Source organism: Meles meles, chromosome 3, assembly GCF_922984935.1.
Source record: "Meles meles chromosome 3, mMelMel3.1 paternal haplotype, whole genome shotgun sequence".
In the NCBI taxonomy this organism is placed as follows: Eukaryota; Metazoa; Chordata; class Mammalia; order Carnivora; family Mustelidae; genus Meles; species Meles meles.
Genome location: NC_060068.1, coordinates 58,155,189 through 58,173,810, shown reverse-complemented (window position 1 = coordinate 58,173,810; position 18,622 = coordinate 58,155,189). Strand labels below are relative to the sequence as shown.

General features: G+C 37.1%; 1 protein-coding gene across 1 annotated transcript in view; it reads right to left on the bottom strand.

The window, feature by feature from the left end:
- The window catches only part of SLCO6A1 (solute carrier organic anion transporter family member 6A1), a 93,228-nt gene that overhangs the window by 38,057 nt on the left and 36,549 nt on the right, over window positions 1–18,622 (bottom strand). Inside the window, exons 7-8 of the mRNA XM_046000931.1 lie at window positions 10,867–11,011; window positions 3,782–3,977 (exon numbers count right to left, since the gene is read on the bottom strand). Of these exons, the coding sequence (XP_045856887.1) occupies window positions 3,782–3,977; window positions 10,867–11,011 (341 nt within the window). The remainder of the gene's footprint in view (window positions 1–3,781; window positions 3,978–10,866; window positions 11,012–18,622) is intronic.

Below are 18,622 nucleotides of genomic sequence, written 5' to 3'. Positions count from 1 at the left end.
CAGTTTTCTCCAGTCTACTGATGGGCCCATGAAAGGGTTTCTTCATTTCTCTTATGGTTTTTGCTTTCTGAAATTTACCTCTGATTTTTTTCTTGAATTTCTATTTCTCTTATTATCTATTTTTGCTTTCATGTTGCCCACTTTTTCCCATTAGAACCCTTGGCATATTAATCATAGTTATTTTATATTCCCAGTCTGATCATTCCCAAACCTGTGCCATAGCTGAGTCTGGGTCTGATGCATGTTGTGCTTTTTCAGTTTGCATGTTTTCTTGCCCTCAGAATACCTTGTAATGTGTTTGTTAAAAGTCAGACATTATGCATCATGTTAACAAAAAACAGACATAAACAGGTCTTTTAATAAGAGGTTTTTATGTTTCTCTGTCTAGGAGTTAGGCTTTGTTTAAAGTTTTCTGTAGCAAGGTGACAAAGGCCTCAGTTTCCCATGGTATCCTCATTCTGTCTTCCTAATTGTCTTTGCATTTCCCTAGAATCTTTTTATTAAATAGAGTGTGCCTTCCAGCTATCTCAATTGTGCTTCTCTGTTAGAATACTGGGGATCTATTGGTGTGGTGGTAAGATATTGCTGAGGGAAAGTGCTCTATAATCTTACAATTAAATCTTGGATTTCGGGGGCACCTGGGTGGCTCAGTAGGTTAAGCCTCCGCCTTCAGCTCAGGTCATGGTTTCAGGGTCCTGGGATAAAGCCCCGCATCAGGCTCTCTGTTCAGCGGGGAGCCTGCATCCCCCTCTCTCTCTACCTGCCTCTCTGCTTCTTGTGATCTCTCTGTCAAATAAATAAATAAAATATTTTTTAAAAAATCTTGGATTTTGTGTCTCTTTCCACCCCAGTGCACCTGAGTCTCTAAGCTGTGACCTTCAGTTCTTCTTAGCCCTTTTTCTCCCTTCCCTTATGTTAGACAGGAAGGTTAGAGAAGGATTGACTTGTCCGATTACCCTCCTTTTTAAAGTTTGGCAGGGGAAACTCTGGTAAAGTAGTTTCCTACAGGGTAAGGCTTCTGTTACAGACAGTAGACTTCTCTTGGGCATATTTCAAATGGTTATTTTCCCTCTTCTCCTGCCCAAACACAAGAGGATTTTCTTTCAGTTTCCACTCTGAGAACCTGGTAGAGCACCTGGATGTTTAGAGTCATGAGAGTGTGTGGGGTCCTCCCACCGCTGAGTCCCCAGTAGATTTTAACTCTCAAGTTACTCCATGTTCTACCTCCAGCAAAGGATCAAGTGTTGTTTAATACTCAGTTCCAATGGCTTCTGCTCCTAGCAAACTATAATTCTCCCTATTTGCCTATCTCTCCATTTTGGGCCACAGCAGTTTGCCCAGCCAGTCCTCTACTGTTGATTTTTTGTTTGTTTGTTCAACCTCTTCCTTATTGTGAGGATGGGAGCGATGACTTTACAAGCTCTTTACATACTGGAGTAGAAACTATAAGTCCTATTGTTCTTTATTGTTTTTCACAACACTTACTAATATAAAAATAATCTTGGGGGCGCCTGGGTGGCTCAGTGGGTTAAAGCCTCTGCCTTCGGCTCAGGTCATGATCCCAGGGTCCTGGGATCGAGCCCTGCATCGGGCCCTCTGCTCAGCAGGGAGCCTGCTTCCTCCTCTTTCTCTGCCTGCCTCTCTGCCTACTTGTAATTTCTGTCTTTCAAATAAATAAATAAAATCTTAAAAAAAATAATCTTAGTGTGCAGACCATACAAAGACAGGAAATATAGATATAGATACCTAAACTATATGTATATATACTTACTTTTCTGCTTCAAGCTGACATTTTACCACGATACTTAAAATGTTTAAGTGTTATAAGAGGTCCTTTTCTTCTCTCCCTGTATAGTTGTCAGATGTATAACATCTACAACCTTTGAAAAACTACACCAGACAATATTATACTTCTCTTTCAGTAGTTATACATATTTTAAACGTAAGATGAAAAATTAGTCTACTTACTAGTATATTTATCACTTGTTTTATTCTTCCTCTATCCTCCAGGTTCTCCTCTAGGATTATTTTGCTTCAGACTGAAAAAATACCTAATAATTTCTTTTAGAGCTAATAACAAATTTTATGAGTTATCCTTCACCTGAGAACATCTTTACTTCATTTTCATTCTTGAAGGCTATTTTCACTGAATAATGATTTATAAGTCAACGTTTATTTTGGGGAGGGGTTGTCTTTCAGCATTCTAAAGCTTCTGTTTTACTCTCTCCTGAACGCATGGTTTCTGAAGAGACAATCATAGTCATTTGTATTATTGCTCATATCAATATTGTTTTTTTTAATCCATTTCTCTATTTTTTAAATTTTATTTTTTCCGTGTTCCAAGATTCATTATTTATGCACCACACCCAGTGCTCCATGCAATACATGCCCTCCGTAATACCCACCACCAAGCTCACCTAACCCAACCTCCCCTCCAAAGCCCTCAGTTTGTTTCTCAATATTGTTTTAACACTCTTATTTGATAATGATGATCTCTGGATCCCCTGTGGTCTGTCCTATTGTCTGTTTTGTCTGATAATTTTTGGTATTATCTTTTTTTTTTTTTAGAGTGTTGGTTTTTTTCTGCAGCTAGTTAAAGAGTGCTAGATGACCAAATTAATCCAATTAGAGACCAAATTAACTCCTGGATAGGCTATAGTACTTCTGGAAGGCCCTTACTCTCAGGTCTTAGCCTTACAGAGATATCAGAGAACAAGTAGTATTCATCACAGTTCCTCTTCCCAGTGTATGCTAAACTCACTCTCATCTAGAGTATCACAGTACTGCTAGACTTTTCCTCTACTTTTCCTAAGATTCCTGCTTGATTTCAGCCTCTTACATTCATAATTCAGCAAATGTACTGAGTGAAAACCCAACAGAGTGTTGTGTCATTTGTCTCTCTCTCCTCTCTGATATCCTGCGCAACCCTATATTTGTGTCTCTAGGTTGATGCATCTGTCAAATGTGTGCTGATTTCTTGACATCTAACTAGATGTTTTTGCCCAGACCTTTGCCCTAATTCTCAGCTTCTTCTCAATGTTGAGAGTTAGCAAATACCTCTAAAGTATCCAAATGCAAGAAGTTGCTTCTCTTCTTAAGGGTCCGCCTTATTCCAAAATTTTGGCCTTTGAATTTCTATTTGCCTAAACAATCCTCTGATACCTTGAGACAAATCTTTTAAACTTGATTCAGTTTTGTATAGTTGTTCTCAGTGGGAACATTGGTCTGCCACAAATTACTCCATTGTGGGTAGCAATGAAACTCTTCTTTTTTTTTTTTTACTTATTTTACTTGCTCTGTCCTTAGGTTTTCTATTCAAATTCTGTTCTGCTGTGTTTAATATCAATCTCTGCCAAGTTCTTTGAATTTTTGCTTAAAGGAGATATTACTTACACATACTTTCAGCTGTACTCCAGTTCTATTCTTTGATATCTATAAAAAGGCAGATATACCAATTCAGGAACACAAGGTAAGGCTTTGTATAGACAGTGTTGTCTCTTAGTTGTTAGCCACTTAAATACAGAATATTATGTCTTGGTTCTGAATCATTTCAATGCCTTTTTTTTCTTTAGTACTTTATGCATAAACAGCCATGTCACAAGCTACCATCATGATATTTCTGCCCTTAATATGAAAGGTAAAAGTATACTTTATATTTATTTTACATGTTGAATAATTCCAAGAATGGCATAAACTTACAGGGTTCCTAGATAATTATTAATTAACTGAGAAATACATTGTTGATTTGAAGTAAATATCCAATCTGCAAAATAATATTTACCCGGAATAATCTTCACTGATCCCAGCAAGCGGTACTGGAGCACAGTTTATAAAAATTACAAACCCAAAGAACACAAGTGATATAGCAGATGTAACCATCATAAATCTCATAAGGGCTTTACAAGACATGTGTAACGTGGAAACAATGATACCTCCCAGAAGCTCGCCAAGTCCACCTGCTGGAAGTAAAACAAATCCTAAAAGAAAGGAGAAGGAGAAGAAAACAGTTTTAAAAAAATAGTCAGCTGAAGATAGTACAGAACATTCATATGTTGATGCAACCCCCCTGCTCTAAACATACATCAAATATATTTTTAAATAAAAAGACAATGAAAACTTAAAGGCATGATAAACATCTCAACAAACCTGAACCTTAAGAGAAGTACAAATTTGGGAGTAGGGTTAAACCTATAGGCCTAGTGGAATGATGGAGAAATTTTGCTCCTATGTGGTAATGGCATCTAAGATAAACCCAGAACTTAATCCACGCAAAACAGAAGATGAGAACTGTCTTATTCAGAGCTATTATTGGATAGTTGTCTGGATTTATACTTTACAGCAAGAGATACACCCATGAAAAGAGTTCAGCAACAGAAACTCACTACCAAAAATTTAACTAAGCCACCCACTGATTCTATGAATGGCTGTGCAATATTAACAATCTCACAACAAACAGATTTCAGAATAGTCACTATGAGAAATAGTTTTCTTTTCAATCAAGCATAAAGGATTAGATAGAGGCGAACAGGAGGAGGGAAAGAGGAAGAAGACATATAATTAGAAGGTAGTCATATGAAAGTAGCACAGTGAATGCAAACGTTGCTGTGATTTCCTTTGCTCCAAACATAAAGAAGTGGTAGATTTAGATAAGAATATAGCAAGAGAAATATAAGGAAAAAAAAGTTACACCAACATCAGATTAAATTTATTATCAATGAAAGTCTGTGGGAGACTTGTAAGTAATTTTAGAATGTTCAAAAAGATAAATGAAAGTTTAACTTCCATAAAAAGAAGAAATAAAATAAAAAGATAAAGGAATGAAATAAGAGCAGATGAATAAAAAATAATAAACCTGGATATTTAAAACTCTAATTCCTAAAATAAAAACTAAAGTCCCAGACCAGAGACATTTGAAAAATTAATAAATTGGAAGAGAACATTGTATAATTCATGCAGTATGTAATATTTAAAAAAAAAAGAGTGAAAGGAGAATAACCAAGATAAGTAGTTAAAGGACAATGAGCACAGTAGAGAAATATGATAAACATTACCCAGTTGGACAAGGTCAAATTCAAAAGCAGTAAACCATGGTGACAGTATGCACCCTTGATGTGATTTGACGAAAATGCCACTTTACTTCTGTGATCCTCCCTGTAAAACACATAACTCCTGTCTAATCACTGGTGGAAAAAAATCAGACAATTCCCAATTAAGGAACATTCTAAAAAATACCTGACCGGCACTCCTCAAAACTGTCAAGATCATAAAAAACAGTGGAAGACTTAGAAACTGTCAAACCCAATAGACACCTATGAGATACGATGACTAAATATAATGTATCCTGAATGAAATCTTGGGATAGAAAAAAGGACATTGTGTAAAAGCAAAGGAAATAAAAATGAGATACTGACTTCAGTTAGTATTGACATTGGCTCATTAATTATAACAAAACTACCATACTAATGTAAGATGTTAATAAAAGGGGAAATGAGGTGTGCAGTGTGTGAGAGCTGTCTGTACTACCTCCAAATTTTTTTGTAAGTTTAATCAGAAAGTAACTTTAAAAAAAAGAAAAAGGACAACAGAGTAAGAGGCACTGCAAAATGCTTTACTGCACTTGTGAGAAGTATAATGGAATAAATTCTGGGGAATTATTTCCCCAGAAATAATACACAAAAAATTGAAAGTGAGAATTAGAAATCTCCACCATTAAAAAAAAATATTAGTTCTGGGAATAAAAAGAACACTTTAACCACTGAGAACGATTAAGAGTAAATAATTGGGCGCCTGGGTGGCTCAGTTGGTTGAGCGGCTGCCTTCGGCTCAGATCATGATCCTGGACTTTCGGAATCAAGTCCCAGATCGGGCTCCCAGCTCCATGGGGAGTCTGCTTCTCCCTCTGACCTTCTCCTCTCTCATGCTCTCTCTCACTCATTCTCTCTCAAATAAATAAATAAAATCTTAAAAAAAGATTTTTTTAAAGAGTAAATAATTGAATCTATCCTAACATATACAGAAGATAAGAAAACTTCATAGCATCAAGAATAAAGAGAAATTGTAAAATCTGCCAAACAGTATGTTACTTGCAAAAGAATAATTATAGCTAATTCATAAATGATAAAATTATCTAGACAGGATATGAGCACATGCACTCACTCTTGAAGAGTGGAGCTAGTGAACTACCAGTGGATTGTTAAAATCTCCTGAATAAAACAAAGGGGATAAAGTGAAAAATAGAAATGAGTCTATTGAGAGAGAACAGAATAGTAAGGGGGAAAAGAAGTAAATTGAAAGGTAATAAACAGGGGCGCCTGGGTGGCTCAGTGGGTTAAGCTGCTGCCTTCGGCTCAGGTCATGATCTCAGGGTCCTGGATCGAGTCCCGCATCGGGCTCTCTGCTCAGCAGCGAGCCTGCTTCCCTCTCTCTCTCTGCCTGCCTCTCTGTCTACTTGTGATCTCTGTCTGTCAGATAAATAAATAAAATCTTTAAAAAAAAAAAAAAGAAAGGTAATAAACAAAGAAATATAAGTAAGAAGTTAAAAATTACTTAAAAATATCAGTATCCATGGATGCCTGAGTGGCTCAGTGGGTTAAGCCTCTGCCTTCAGCTCAGGTCATGATCTCAGGGTCCTGGAATTGAGCCCCACATCAGGCTCTCTGCTCTGCAGGGAGCCTGCTTCCCCCTCTCTCTCTGCCTGCCTCTCTGCCTACTTGTGATCTCTCTCGCTCTCTCTCTGTCAAATAAATAAAAAAATTAAAAAAAAAAAGTAAGACATGACTTAAATAAAAAATGATGAGAATCATAATTTAAAAATACTTAGAATAGAAGAATAATGAAAATTATACCTAAATGTATGAGATACTATTAAGGAAAATCTATAAATAATTATATCACCATGATAAGGTTGTTAGGAGAATTACATGAGCCCATATTTAATTACTTAAAAAAGTGTTCAGGCACAAAGTAAACATATGAATGTTGGAAAAAAGGTAGACATTCAAAAATAAATTCATTAGAAAGCAAAAAAAAAAAAAACCTACAAATAAAAAGAAGAAGGGCAATATTTATCAAGAAAATTGTGAGAAATGGAACTGAATCAGGAGACTTCAAAGGCTGAGAAGTAAGCCTGAAAGTAAGGAAGTCAAAAAGAGGCAAGCCGCATTTTACCCCAGAATCTCAGAAATGAAGAGCAATAGGTACCACCACAAGCAGGAAAGAGATAAAGGAAAAACAAGGAAATGGATGGCAGTCTATATAAAATGTTTGAGCTCCAAGTCCTATCCCCATCCCCAAACCATATAACTACCCCAGGAAAAGGCCCTTGGTTTATTCAGCTTGAACACAACAACTACAGATTTGGGAAAGCCACAAACATTTGTGAGCAAAAAACTGAGAAGTCCACTCAGCTAGGAAAATATTGCCTGTCAGGCTATTGCCCTAGGTGATAAGAAAATATTGGGCACAGGGAGTTCAACAATTAAATGGCTAACTCTTTAAAGTCTACCCCAAAAGGAAACAAAACAATTGGAAATTCAACCAATGCGCACAACTTCAACTCTGTAAAGATTTTATTGATGTACAGAAAGTACACAAATCACAACTGTACATGCCGATGACTTTTCAAAGTGACTGTTCCTATGAAACTACCACCCAGATCAAAAATCTAACACTGCCAGATCAAAGGCTCTTTTATGCACTTACAGGATTTTATTTTTTTTTTTATTTTTTTTAAAGATTTTATTTATTTATTTGACAGAGAGAGAGAGATCACAAGTAGGCAGAGAGGCAGGCAGAGAGAGAGGAGGAAGCAGGCTCCCCGCGGAGCAGAGAGCCCGATGCGGGGCTCGATCCCAGGACCCTGAGATCATGACCTGAGCCGAAGGCAGCGGCTTAATCCACTGAGCCACCCAGGCGCCCCCACTTACAGGATTTTATAAAATATGGATCATAAAGTATGTATACATTAAGGCTTGTTTGTATGATGTTTGAAAAATTCACTCATGTTTTTATACATGACAACAGATGATGCCTTCTCATTGCTGAACAGCATTCTAAAATATTCATACTAAAATACTCATACACCAAAACTTACTCACTGTGATACTGTGAATAATGGTGCAACTTTAAAAATTCGTGTACATGTCTTTTTGTAAATATTTGCACTTCCTCTAGGTATATTCTTAAGAGAGAAACTTATGTTTGGTGTGTAACATGGAGTAGAATTCCTGAAGGAGGGAATATGTATAAGTTCAGCTTTTCATGATACTAGCAAACGGATATAAAATGGTTAAACCAATTTACTTTCACTAGTAGTGAATGAAATGCTACCACTCCGCATCCATGCCAACATGCATTTCCCTTTTTTCATTTTAGCCATTGTGGTTAATGAATAATAGTATTGCATTGTGGTTTTCATATGCATTTCCCTAAAAACCAGTAGAGGTGAACGCACTTTCATATGAATATTGGCCAAGGGATAGCATCTTCTATCGAATATTTTTTCAAGTCTCTTGCCCATTTTTATTGAATTATCTGCCTGTTTGTGCTCTTTTTCTCTCTCTTACAAATAAAAATTTTAAAAAAAATTAAAGCTACATTGTTGAGCGCATGCCCATGTATAATTGTTTCATCTACCTCACTGCTGTCACTATAAATGATCTCTTCACAACAACTAATGCCTCTTGCTTTGAGAATACTAATTTAAAATTACTATAGTTATACCACTTTTTCTTCTGGCTAGCATTCACATAGTACAACTTTTCCTGCCCTTTGACTTTCAACCTTTTCATCCATCATATTTAAGGAGTGCCTCTTGCAAGTAACATACTAGATTGTCTGCTTAATCTGACAATCATTATTTATATGTTACATAATTACTGTCCTATATATTGGGTAGCAATTCTCCATGTAGCTCATGTTTCTGCATATCTAGCAAGCAGAATCACTGACTGATCTTTGTCCTATCTCTTCAAAGATATTTGCACTGTGAACAAACAGCCTTGGATAATAGAGATAGTGTTCTCAATAACAGAAGGCAAGTTTGCTTATAGTTCTAGAAAACAGAGATTATGTTCCTCATGGAACTAAGAGAAGATACATTTCCTGTCAAGTACAATAAAGATAATGTCTTCTTCTGGATCAAAAGATAAGCATGATTACTGTCTATTATAAGATTTATGTTCCTCCAGAGTTGTCCCCACATCCACTAACTAACTTGTTTACACTGTGCCCTGGACTCCCAGATTTCGATGGATCCACCCTTCCCCGCCACATCTGCCTCAGTCCCAGTGTCTGCAGAAGTCTTCCCCCAGAACACAGGTGCAAACCTTGCCAACACCATATCTCCCAACTCACATGTTTTAAGGGCCTCAGTCCCAGCAGCAGCAGGAGTGGACCCTGTGGAAGTCCAAGGTATACCTCATTAAAACTGTGTGCCCCACCCCAGCTGGGGACTTAACACTGTCCACAACAGGTAAAGAGAGCCTCTTAAGTGGATGGACTTAAGGAAAAAGCAGCCAGGACACAAGAGCTGGGCACAAGCAACACACATAGGAGACACCCCTGAAGTGCCAGCTTCTGGTGAACAGAGGACTCTGCACTGCAGAGCACTACAGGACCTCTTCTTCATAAGAAGACATAGCTGACCTCCCTAACAAAGAGAAATAGACACAGAGGGTTAGACAAAATGAAGAGACAGAGGAATATGCCCCAAATGAAATAACAGGAGAAAACAAAACCACAGCAAGAGATCTAAGTGAAAAGGTATGAGTAGTATGCCTGATAGAGAAGTCAAAGTAGTGACCATAAAGATACTCACTGGACTTGAGAAAAGAGTGGAGAATATCAATGAGACCCTTAAAAAAGAGATAGAAAACACAGAAAAGATTAAAATTCTCTCTCTCTCTCCCTTTTCCCCCTCCCACCTCTCTCTCTCAAAATAAAATAAAATAAAATAAAATAGCATTTATATGTTGCCTACAAGAGACACATTTCAGACACGTTTAAAGATGTTCACCATCACTCACCATTAAGGAAATGTAAATTAAAACCACAACCAGATAGCACCTCATACCTGTCAGAATGGCTAGAATCAAAACAAGTGCTGACAAAGATGTGGAGGAAAAGGAACCCTTGTACACTGTTGGTGGGAATGCAAACTGATACAACCACCATGGAAAACAGTTCGGAAGTCCTCAAAAAATTAAAAATAGAATTATTTTATGATCAAGTAATTTCTCTACCAGGAATAATTCCAAAGAATACAAAAGCACTAGTTTGGAGGGATATATGCCTCCCTATGTTTACTGCAGCATTATATACAAAGCCAAATTATAGAAGCAGTCAAAGTGTCCACTCATAGATGGACGATGGATAAAGACAATGTGGAATACATATATAATGGAATAAAAGAATGCAGTCTTGCCATTCACAACAGTACGGATGGTCCTAGAGGTTATAATCCTGGGCAAAATAAGTCATTCAGAGAAAAAAATACTGAATGATTCCACTTATATGTGGAATTTAAGAAACAAAACAAATGAAAAAAAAAAAAAAAAGAGGGGGACAAACAAAAAGCCAGACTCTAAACACAGATGACAAGCTGGTGGTTGTCACAGGGAAGGTGGGTGGGGAAGTAGGTAAAATAAAGAAGATTAAGAGAACACTCATTGCGATGAGCATTGATGAGCACTGAGTAATATATAGTCATATATAGCACTGAAATATAATAAAATGAAATAAGATAAATGAAACTTCAGCAAATGATATTACTCCTACTTTATGCTTATTTCAAATATTTCATAAAAACATATAAGAAAACTTTATATAAAAACTTCAAAATAAGTATAATGAGCAGAAAAGGTCTACCTGCAATTTTAGTTGCTGTAGAACGTGTTAATGAAAACTGATTTTCTATATACAAAGGCAAATATTCAGAAGCTCCAATAAAAACAAAAGATCCTGCAGCTTTAGTCAGAGCTAGGCATGTTAATATTGGATTCTTCGACAGAACCTAAAATAAAAATGTTATACACAAATTATTTCATTTTGTTAGGTAAAGAAAAATAGATTTATTCACTCACATGTTAATGACCAATCAGCAAAAATTTTACCTTTCCCAATCTAAACTGAACATATATAAATCAAAATCTGCAGTTCACCAATATATAATATATAATAATATACTATTAAAGACATGTAGTATTTGAACCATTTTTATTCATTTGACCTCCATATCACCTATAATTTTTATTTGAGATTCTGGCAGTTTTCTACAAAAATAAGGAAATTTCTTTCTTTTTTTTTTTTTTAGATTTTATTTATTTATTTAACACAGAGAGATCACTAGTAGATAGAGAGGCAAGCACAGAGAGAGAGAGGGAAGCAGGCTCTCTGCTCAGCAGGGTTTCGATCCCAGGATCCCGAGATCATGACCTGAGCTGCAGGCAGTGGCTTAACCCCCTGAGCCACCCAGGCACCCCAAAATAAGGAAATTTCTAAAAAATTAAGGAAAAATCGATATCATTAACAAGGTGTCTAGAATGTTCCTTTACCTTAGTTAATCTATTTCTTTCCTTAAGAAATCTTTTCACCTAACTAAAAAACAAAATGAAGATAATTTAAGCAACACAAAAGGAAAATCACTAGTATTATTATTAAGATTCTATAACATTTTACTCCTGGGTATTCCACATACAGTGAAGTCACGTAAATTCTGCATTTGTTTTTAAAGATTTTATTTATTTATTTGGCAGATCACAAGTAGGCAGAGAAGCAGGCAGAGAGAGAAGAGGAAGCAGGCTCCCTGCTGAGCAGAGAGCCCAATGCAGGCTTGATCCCAGGACCCTGAGATCATGACCCGAGCTGAAGGCAGAGCCTTTAACCCACTGAGCCACCCTGGCGCCCAAATTCTGCATTTTTTGAACTTACTCAGAAGCCTCAGGAGGATGTATAGTACTATTATACTATACATAGTAATTAACATGATAATAATTAACATTAAAATATAAACTTTCAAACTGATTTCTGTATTTTTTGTATATATACTTATCTTTGAAAAATTTCAGTGGTGTTTTGTTTATATATTGTTAAATTAAATTAATTTTTTTCTAGTCATAAACACCATTTTAAAAAATCTAAACACATTCTCTGTATTAATCTAATTCGTCTTCTAAATGCTATCTAAATTTACATACTGTGATCCTACCATATTCATCTACTCCCACAAGTTAGGCTCACTTCAACTCCCACTGTCACAAACAAGACTATATTAAATGTCCCTGTGCATGCACACTTAAGGACTAGGGTAGAATGTCTTTGGAAGGATATATCCCACAACAGGATTGCTTGGGCATTAAGATGTACCATACACTTCATTCCATTATTTCTTTAAATTTTTTCCCCAAAATGTATCACTTTATAATCCCACCATAATGTAGAAGAGTTTTCTATTTTCTTCATATAGCAACTTATAAAATTCACCACAGCAATATTTTCAGTTCCACATACCCTTCCAGAACTTTGCCATTCTCCCATCAGGAGGCATTGAACTGGGAAAGTCCTTAACGACTGTCTCAACAAAGAGATGCTGCATGACTTCTGAGGTTGGATCATAAAATGACAATAGGACTTCTGCTGTATATGCTCACTCTCTGAGGACTCTGGCTTTGGGACTCTTTCACCATGCTGTGAGAAAGTCAAGGCCAGATGGAGAGGCCATGTGTGGGAGTTCAGCAAACAGCCAGTATCGATAGCTCAGAGTTAAGTACACAAGTGATCAGAGGATTTTATCCCCCAGACTTCACTTTAATTAACAAGCTGAGCTGAGCAGAGTAAGCCCTGACAAAACTGCAGATTAATAAGCAAAATCATGTTCTATTATTTAAGCCACTAAGTTTTGGGGTGGTTTGTCACATAGCAATAGATAACTAGTACACACCACGTAATCACAAACACTTGGTATTATCAGAAGCCTTTTAAAATTTTGCCACGCCGATATAAAGTCATACCACAATGCTTTATATGGTACTTTCCTAAATTCAAATCCAACTGAGCACTTCTTCATGTAATTCATAGCTATTTAGACTTGTGTGTGAACTGCTTATTCATATTTTTATTAGGCTTCCTGAAACTTTTGTATAGATTTTCCAGGAATTCCTTATTTATTCTAAATACTAATCTCTTGTTAGACTGAGAGTTGTTACTCATCTTTTTTTTTTTTTTTTTTTTTTAAGATTTTATTTATTTATTTGACAGAGAGAGAGATCACAAGTATGCAGAGAGGCAGGCAGAGAGAGAGGAGGAAGCAGGCTCCCTGCAGAGCAGAGAGCCCGATGCGGGGCTCGATCCGAGGACCCTGAGATCATGACCCGAGCCGAAGGCAGCGGCCTAATCCACTGAGCCACCCAGGCGCCCCATCTTTTTTTTTTTTTAAGATTTTACTTATTTATTTGACAGACAGAGATCACAAGTAGGCAGAGAGGCAGGCAGAGAGAGAGAGGGGGAAGCAGACTCCCTGCTAAGCAGAGAGCCCTGAGGCTCGATCCCAGGACCCTGAGATCATGACCTGAGCGAAGGCAGAGGCTGAACCCAGTGAGTCACCCAATCGCCCCTGTTACCCATCTTTTAACGTTGTCTGTGTTGGCTCCGTTATCAAAGGAACGAGGCTGAGACAAAGTGAAAGTTATGTAAAGCTTTATTCTCTGCCAAGCATTAGAAGTCAGGCTGACCGGCCAGGGCTGCCTCTGAAGACAGCGACCCCCCCCCCCCCTTGGTCTTACAGACTAGTTTTATAGGGCACAACTGCAGACCTTTACATATGTGGCTTTGGCTGATTGGATGTTTCCACCTGTCTGGCCTTGTTTTAGATGTGTGTTTTAGTAATAGTTAACCTGGAACTGATATAAACAAAATGGCCTTGTTTTAGGTGTGTGTTTTAGCAACATTTACCTGGAACTGATATCAATAACTGCTGAGGCATTTATTAAACAACAAAATGTCTACCTAGGCAACATGGAGTCACTATGGCTAAGGAGGTCCAGGCAAGCCCTAGGGGTTTAACAGGTTTTAATGTGGAATCGCCTCCCAACAGTCTGCAGTTTCCATCATAGAACAGAAATCTTTGTTATACTTTAATCCACTAATTTTTACTTTGTATTTTACACTATTGCAACCTTGCTTAACCTTTCCTACCTCTATGTCACAAGATACTTCTTTCATGGTTTAGCATTAACTGTGCTGTTCTTTTTTTTTTTTTCTAGTCACATTTTAATAACCTGTAAATCACCTTTGCGTATCATCTGAAGTAGAGGTCCAACTTCATTTCACCATACAGAGAATCAAATTTATCATCACATTTACTGAACTATATCGTTGTAGTGCCTCCCCTATCAGATAGCAAGTTTTTATATACATTAATCTGTTGCTGAAGTTCTGTCTTCTGTTTCACTGGTCTATACCATGATTTTATAGGAAACGGCAATCTGTATTAGATATAACAGGTAGAATAAGGAACACAAAACCTCGCTTTTATATTGGCTCTGCAACTGATTTTTGGAACAACAATTCGCAAATCACATCTCTCTATATCCCATTTTTAGGGAGTATTATATAATAGTAGATGCAGGAATGGTATTAGAGCCAGGTACATGAGATATTTTTATATTCTTAACCTCGGTTCAGCTACCTGTATGTGTGTGTGTGTGTGTGTGTGTGTTTGTATGTGTGTGTGTATGTGTGTGTTTGTATGTGTGTGTGTATCCAAAGATATATATGCCTTTGGAAAAATTACTCATCCTCTTGGGGAGGGGAGGCGAACCATAAGAGACTATGGACTCTGAAAAACAACCTGAGGGTTTTGAAGGGTCAGGGGTGGGAGGTTGGGGGAACAGGTGGTGGGTAATGGGGAGGGCACGTTTTGCATGGAGCACTGGGTGTTGTGCAAAAAGAATGAATACTGTTATGCTGAAAAAATAAATAAAATGGAAAAAAAAATTATTGCTTCAAGATCTATAAACTAGAAACGATAATATATATATCTCCAGGTGATCATGAGAATGGAATATATGTAATAATTTAATTTCTGGCAGCTAGAAGTTACCCAGGAAAGAATACACATCATTTTCATAATTTATAAAATAAGAGGGTCACACTAGATTATGAGATTTGTTGTTTACAGACTGTAGTGTGCTTTGAATCATAGGGATGGTGCAAAACACGGATTACCAGGTCCTACTTTCAGAGTTTCTGATTCAGTAGGTTTGGAACACAGCCCAAGAATTTGCAGTTTTAGCAGATTCCCAGGCAATGATGATGATGATGGTGGCCTAGGAGCCGCACTAAGAACCACTGCACTGGATAATTTTTGTGTTTGAACTTTTTAGAATTAAAATGAACAGACTCCTAGGTTAATCCAGTTGTTGAGACTTACTATAATGTTACACAGTAAAGTGAGAAAGCCAAAAACACTGAGTAGCTGGATAATTCAGCACTCTAAAAGAAACAGAAGATTATTCAGAAGCAAATGGCAGTTTATCTGGTCTGCTCTCTGGTGGGCATTCCATTGTTTTGTCTTAATTGCTACAAAGACCCAGATATTCAGCTTCTTTCCGTCAGCTGATTGTGCTTATATCTACTTCTATTACAGCTGCTAACTGTATTGTCTCTCCATTTGCTTCTCTATCTCAATGGTCTTTGCACATTCATTTTCTCTATGTCAGTTTATTAGAGCTGTGTCGTGAAGTTTCTTGGCCTTTCTCCTACATATACTCTCCCAAGAAATAGAAATTTAACTAGTCGGTTTATAGCAGGTCTCCCTATTGTATATTTTTCTCAAACTATTTAATAGGTTTTCTAGAAATCTAAGGATTGTTATCTTAGATTTAAGTTCTGATCCCAGACCTAGTTTTAAACTAGGACATTTGAACTACATCATACAGAGCATGGCAACTCTGCATAACGAAACACTTCTGGGCACTTTGTTCAGAAAGGGCTATGGGCACTTTACTTAGAAAGACACTGTGAGCATAGCAAACACGCAGACTACAACAGACCCTTCCAAAAAAGCATCTAGGCTTTCCCCTTCTTAAAAAAGTCTATTTTGGGTGGCTGGGTGGGGCACCCGGGTGGCTTAGTGGGTTAAGACTTTATCTTTGGCTCAGGTCATGATCTCAGGGTCCTGGGATCAAGCCCCACATCAGGCTCTCGACTCAGCAGGGAGCCTGCTTCCCAGCCCCCCCGCCCCCATCCGCCTCTCTGCCTACTTATGATCTCTATCTTTCAAATAAATAAATAAAATCTTTTTAAAAAATCTATTTTTTTTCTTACATATAAATATGGGAGGCAAAGAAAAAGGCCAGACATAAAATCAGTATTCAAGGGATTTTATGTAATAAAATCAGGCTTAATGTACTGAAAAAGAAAAGAAGAAATCAAATCTGCACAGTAGCAGATAATTCATGCAACAGCCATTTCTTATAGCACTGTGGCTCTCAGCCCTACTCCATCACGGCTTTATCTAAAACCATGGTCTTTACCACACCAGAGGAGGTTCATGCTGGTCTGGGATGCATGCTTTCAAATGGTAACCAACCAAAATGGTACTCCTGCATGTACTTACTTAGCAAGAGTAGGAAACAAGGACAGGATCAGCAAAATATAAGGTAAATAGTATAGTAGACACAGACAGGAAGACTGAGATACAGGACAGGGTTCAAGGAGCAGTGGGAAACAAATGTTAACAAGAAAACTGAAGCAGAGGAATGCTGCAGGAAGGAAAGAGCTCCTAAAGACCCAACCAAGGTTCACTGAAGATGTGGCATACGGTGTCCCAATTAATTATGGAACTTCTTCTTTCAGGTGATAGAAGCATTAATCTATTTCCTACCCTAACCAAAGTAGCATGACAGGAGACAATGATCTTCCAGTAAATTTGTTCGTGTCAACAAATAGAAGGAAAACCTAAGTTGAAGAGGATACCAATAAACTTCTTTGAATTACTCAAAGTGTTTTACTTGATCAATAACTTCTCCCTTTCTCTCATCTTGGTTCCTCATGAAGAACATCTACAATTAGCCACAGAAAATCAGTGATGGTTATCTTTATTAAATCTGCCAATAAAATAACTCACCTAGAAGAGGCTGTTTTTTCAAGTTTAAAAATGTTTCAGCCTCTATCCTGAAATCTCACTTCCTCTGCTTCTACAAACAACAATTTATTTCATCAGACCTGGTAGATGAATCAGAGACTGAAAAGAGTACATGATATCCTGATATAAATACAAGTAATAACTATATTTTTCAAAATCTTACTTGTGTCAAATATATATTGATTCTAGCTTCTATGATAGCAGTTCACCTGTTTTCCAAGGAAATTCAATATTTTTGACTACCAATAGCATAATATCTAAATAATTGGACACTAGTTGCCTTTGATGTATTCTGTCAACCATTTCTAGTCACAAAACTAATGAATAACACTTTAAAGTCAATTCATCCTTTATAGTTCAAGAAGTTCTTTCATATCATAATATTCATTAACAAGTCTTCAGTCACTGGAGTTCTGGTATATAAATGTCTTCTCTGCTAATAAGGTATGAGACTTAAGGCATGAGATAAAGAAAAAGAAGGTAAAACTGTTGATTTCTCTGCTCTATACATTTAAAAAGTTTTCTCCTATAAAATCTTATTCTTTACCTGCTTCTAGCCAGGCTTAATTTCATTTTTTTATTTTCCCTGATTTATTTCCCTAATTACTAAGCTTTCTATTTTTATTCTTTTGAAATATATTTTAATCCATTATATTCTGAGAGTTATGGATAGTTACTGCTCTTTTTTTGGCATTCTACAACAAAATATTTTTGAAACATTTTCAAAATTCCACATTAACATTTCACTAATTCACATGCTTCATCTATTTATTTTTTATTATGTTATGTTAGTCACCATACAGTAGTACTCCTATATGTGTACAGGGGTTTTTGATGTAGTATTTTTGATGTAGTGTTCCATAATTCATAGTTTGCATATAATACCCAGTGCTCTATGCAATATGTGTTCTCCTTAATACCTATCACCAGGCTCACCCATCCCCCCACCCTGTTCCCCTCTAAAACCCTCAGTTTCTTTCTTGGGGTACACAGTCTCTCGTGGTTCCTCTCCCCCTCTGATTTCACCCCTTCATTTTTCCCTTCCTTTTTCTAATGTCCTCCATGCTATTCCTTATGTTCCAGAAGGAAGTGAAACCATATGATAATTGGCTTTCTCTGCTTGACTTATTTCACTTAGCATAATCTCCTCCAGTCCCACCCATGCTGATGCAAAAGCTGGGTACTCATCTTTTCTGACGGCTGAGTAATATTCCATTGTATATATGGACCATATCTTCTTTATCCATTCATCTCTTGAAGGGCATCTTGGCTCTTTCCACAGTTTGGCTATTGTAGCCATTGCTGCTATGAACATTGGGGTGCATATGACCCTTCTTTTCACTACATCTGTATCTTTTGGGGTAAATATCCAGTAGTGCAATTGCAGGGTCATAGGGTAGCTCTATTTTTAAATTTTTGAGGAACCTCCACACTGTTTCCCAAAGTGGCTGCACCAACTTGCATTCCCACCAACAGCAT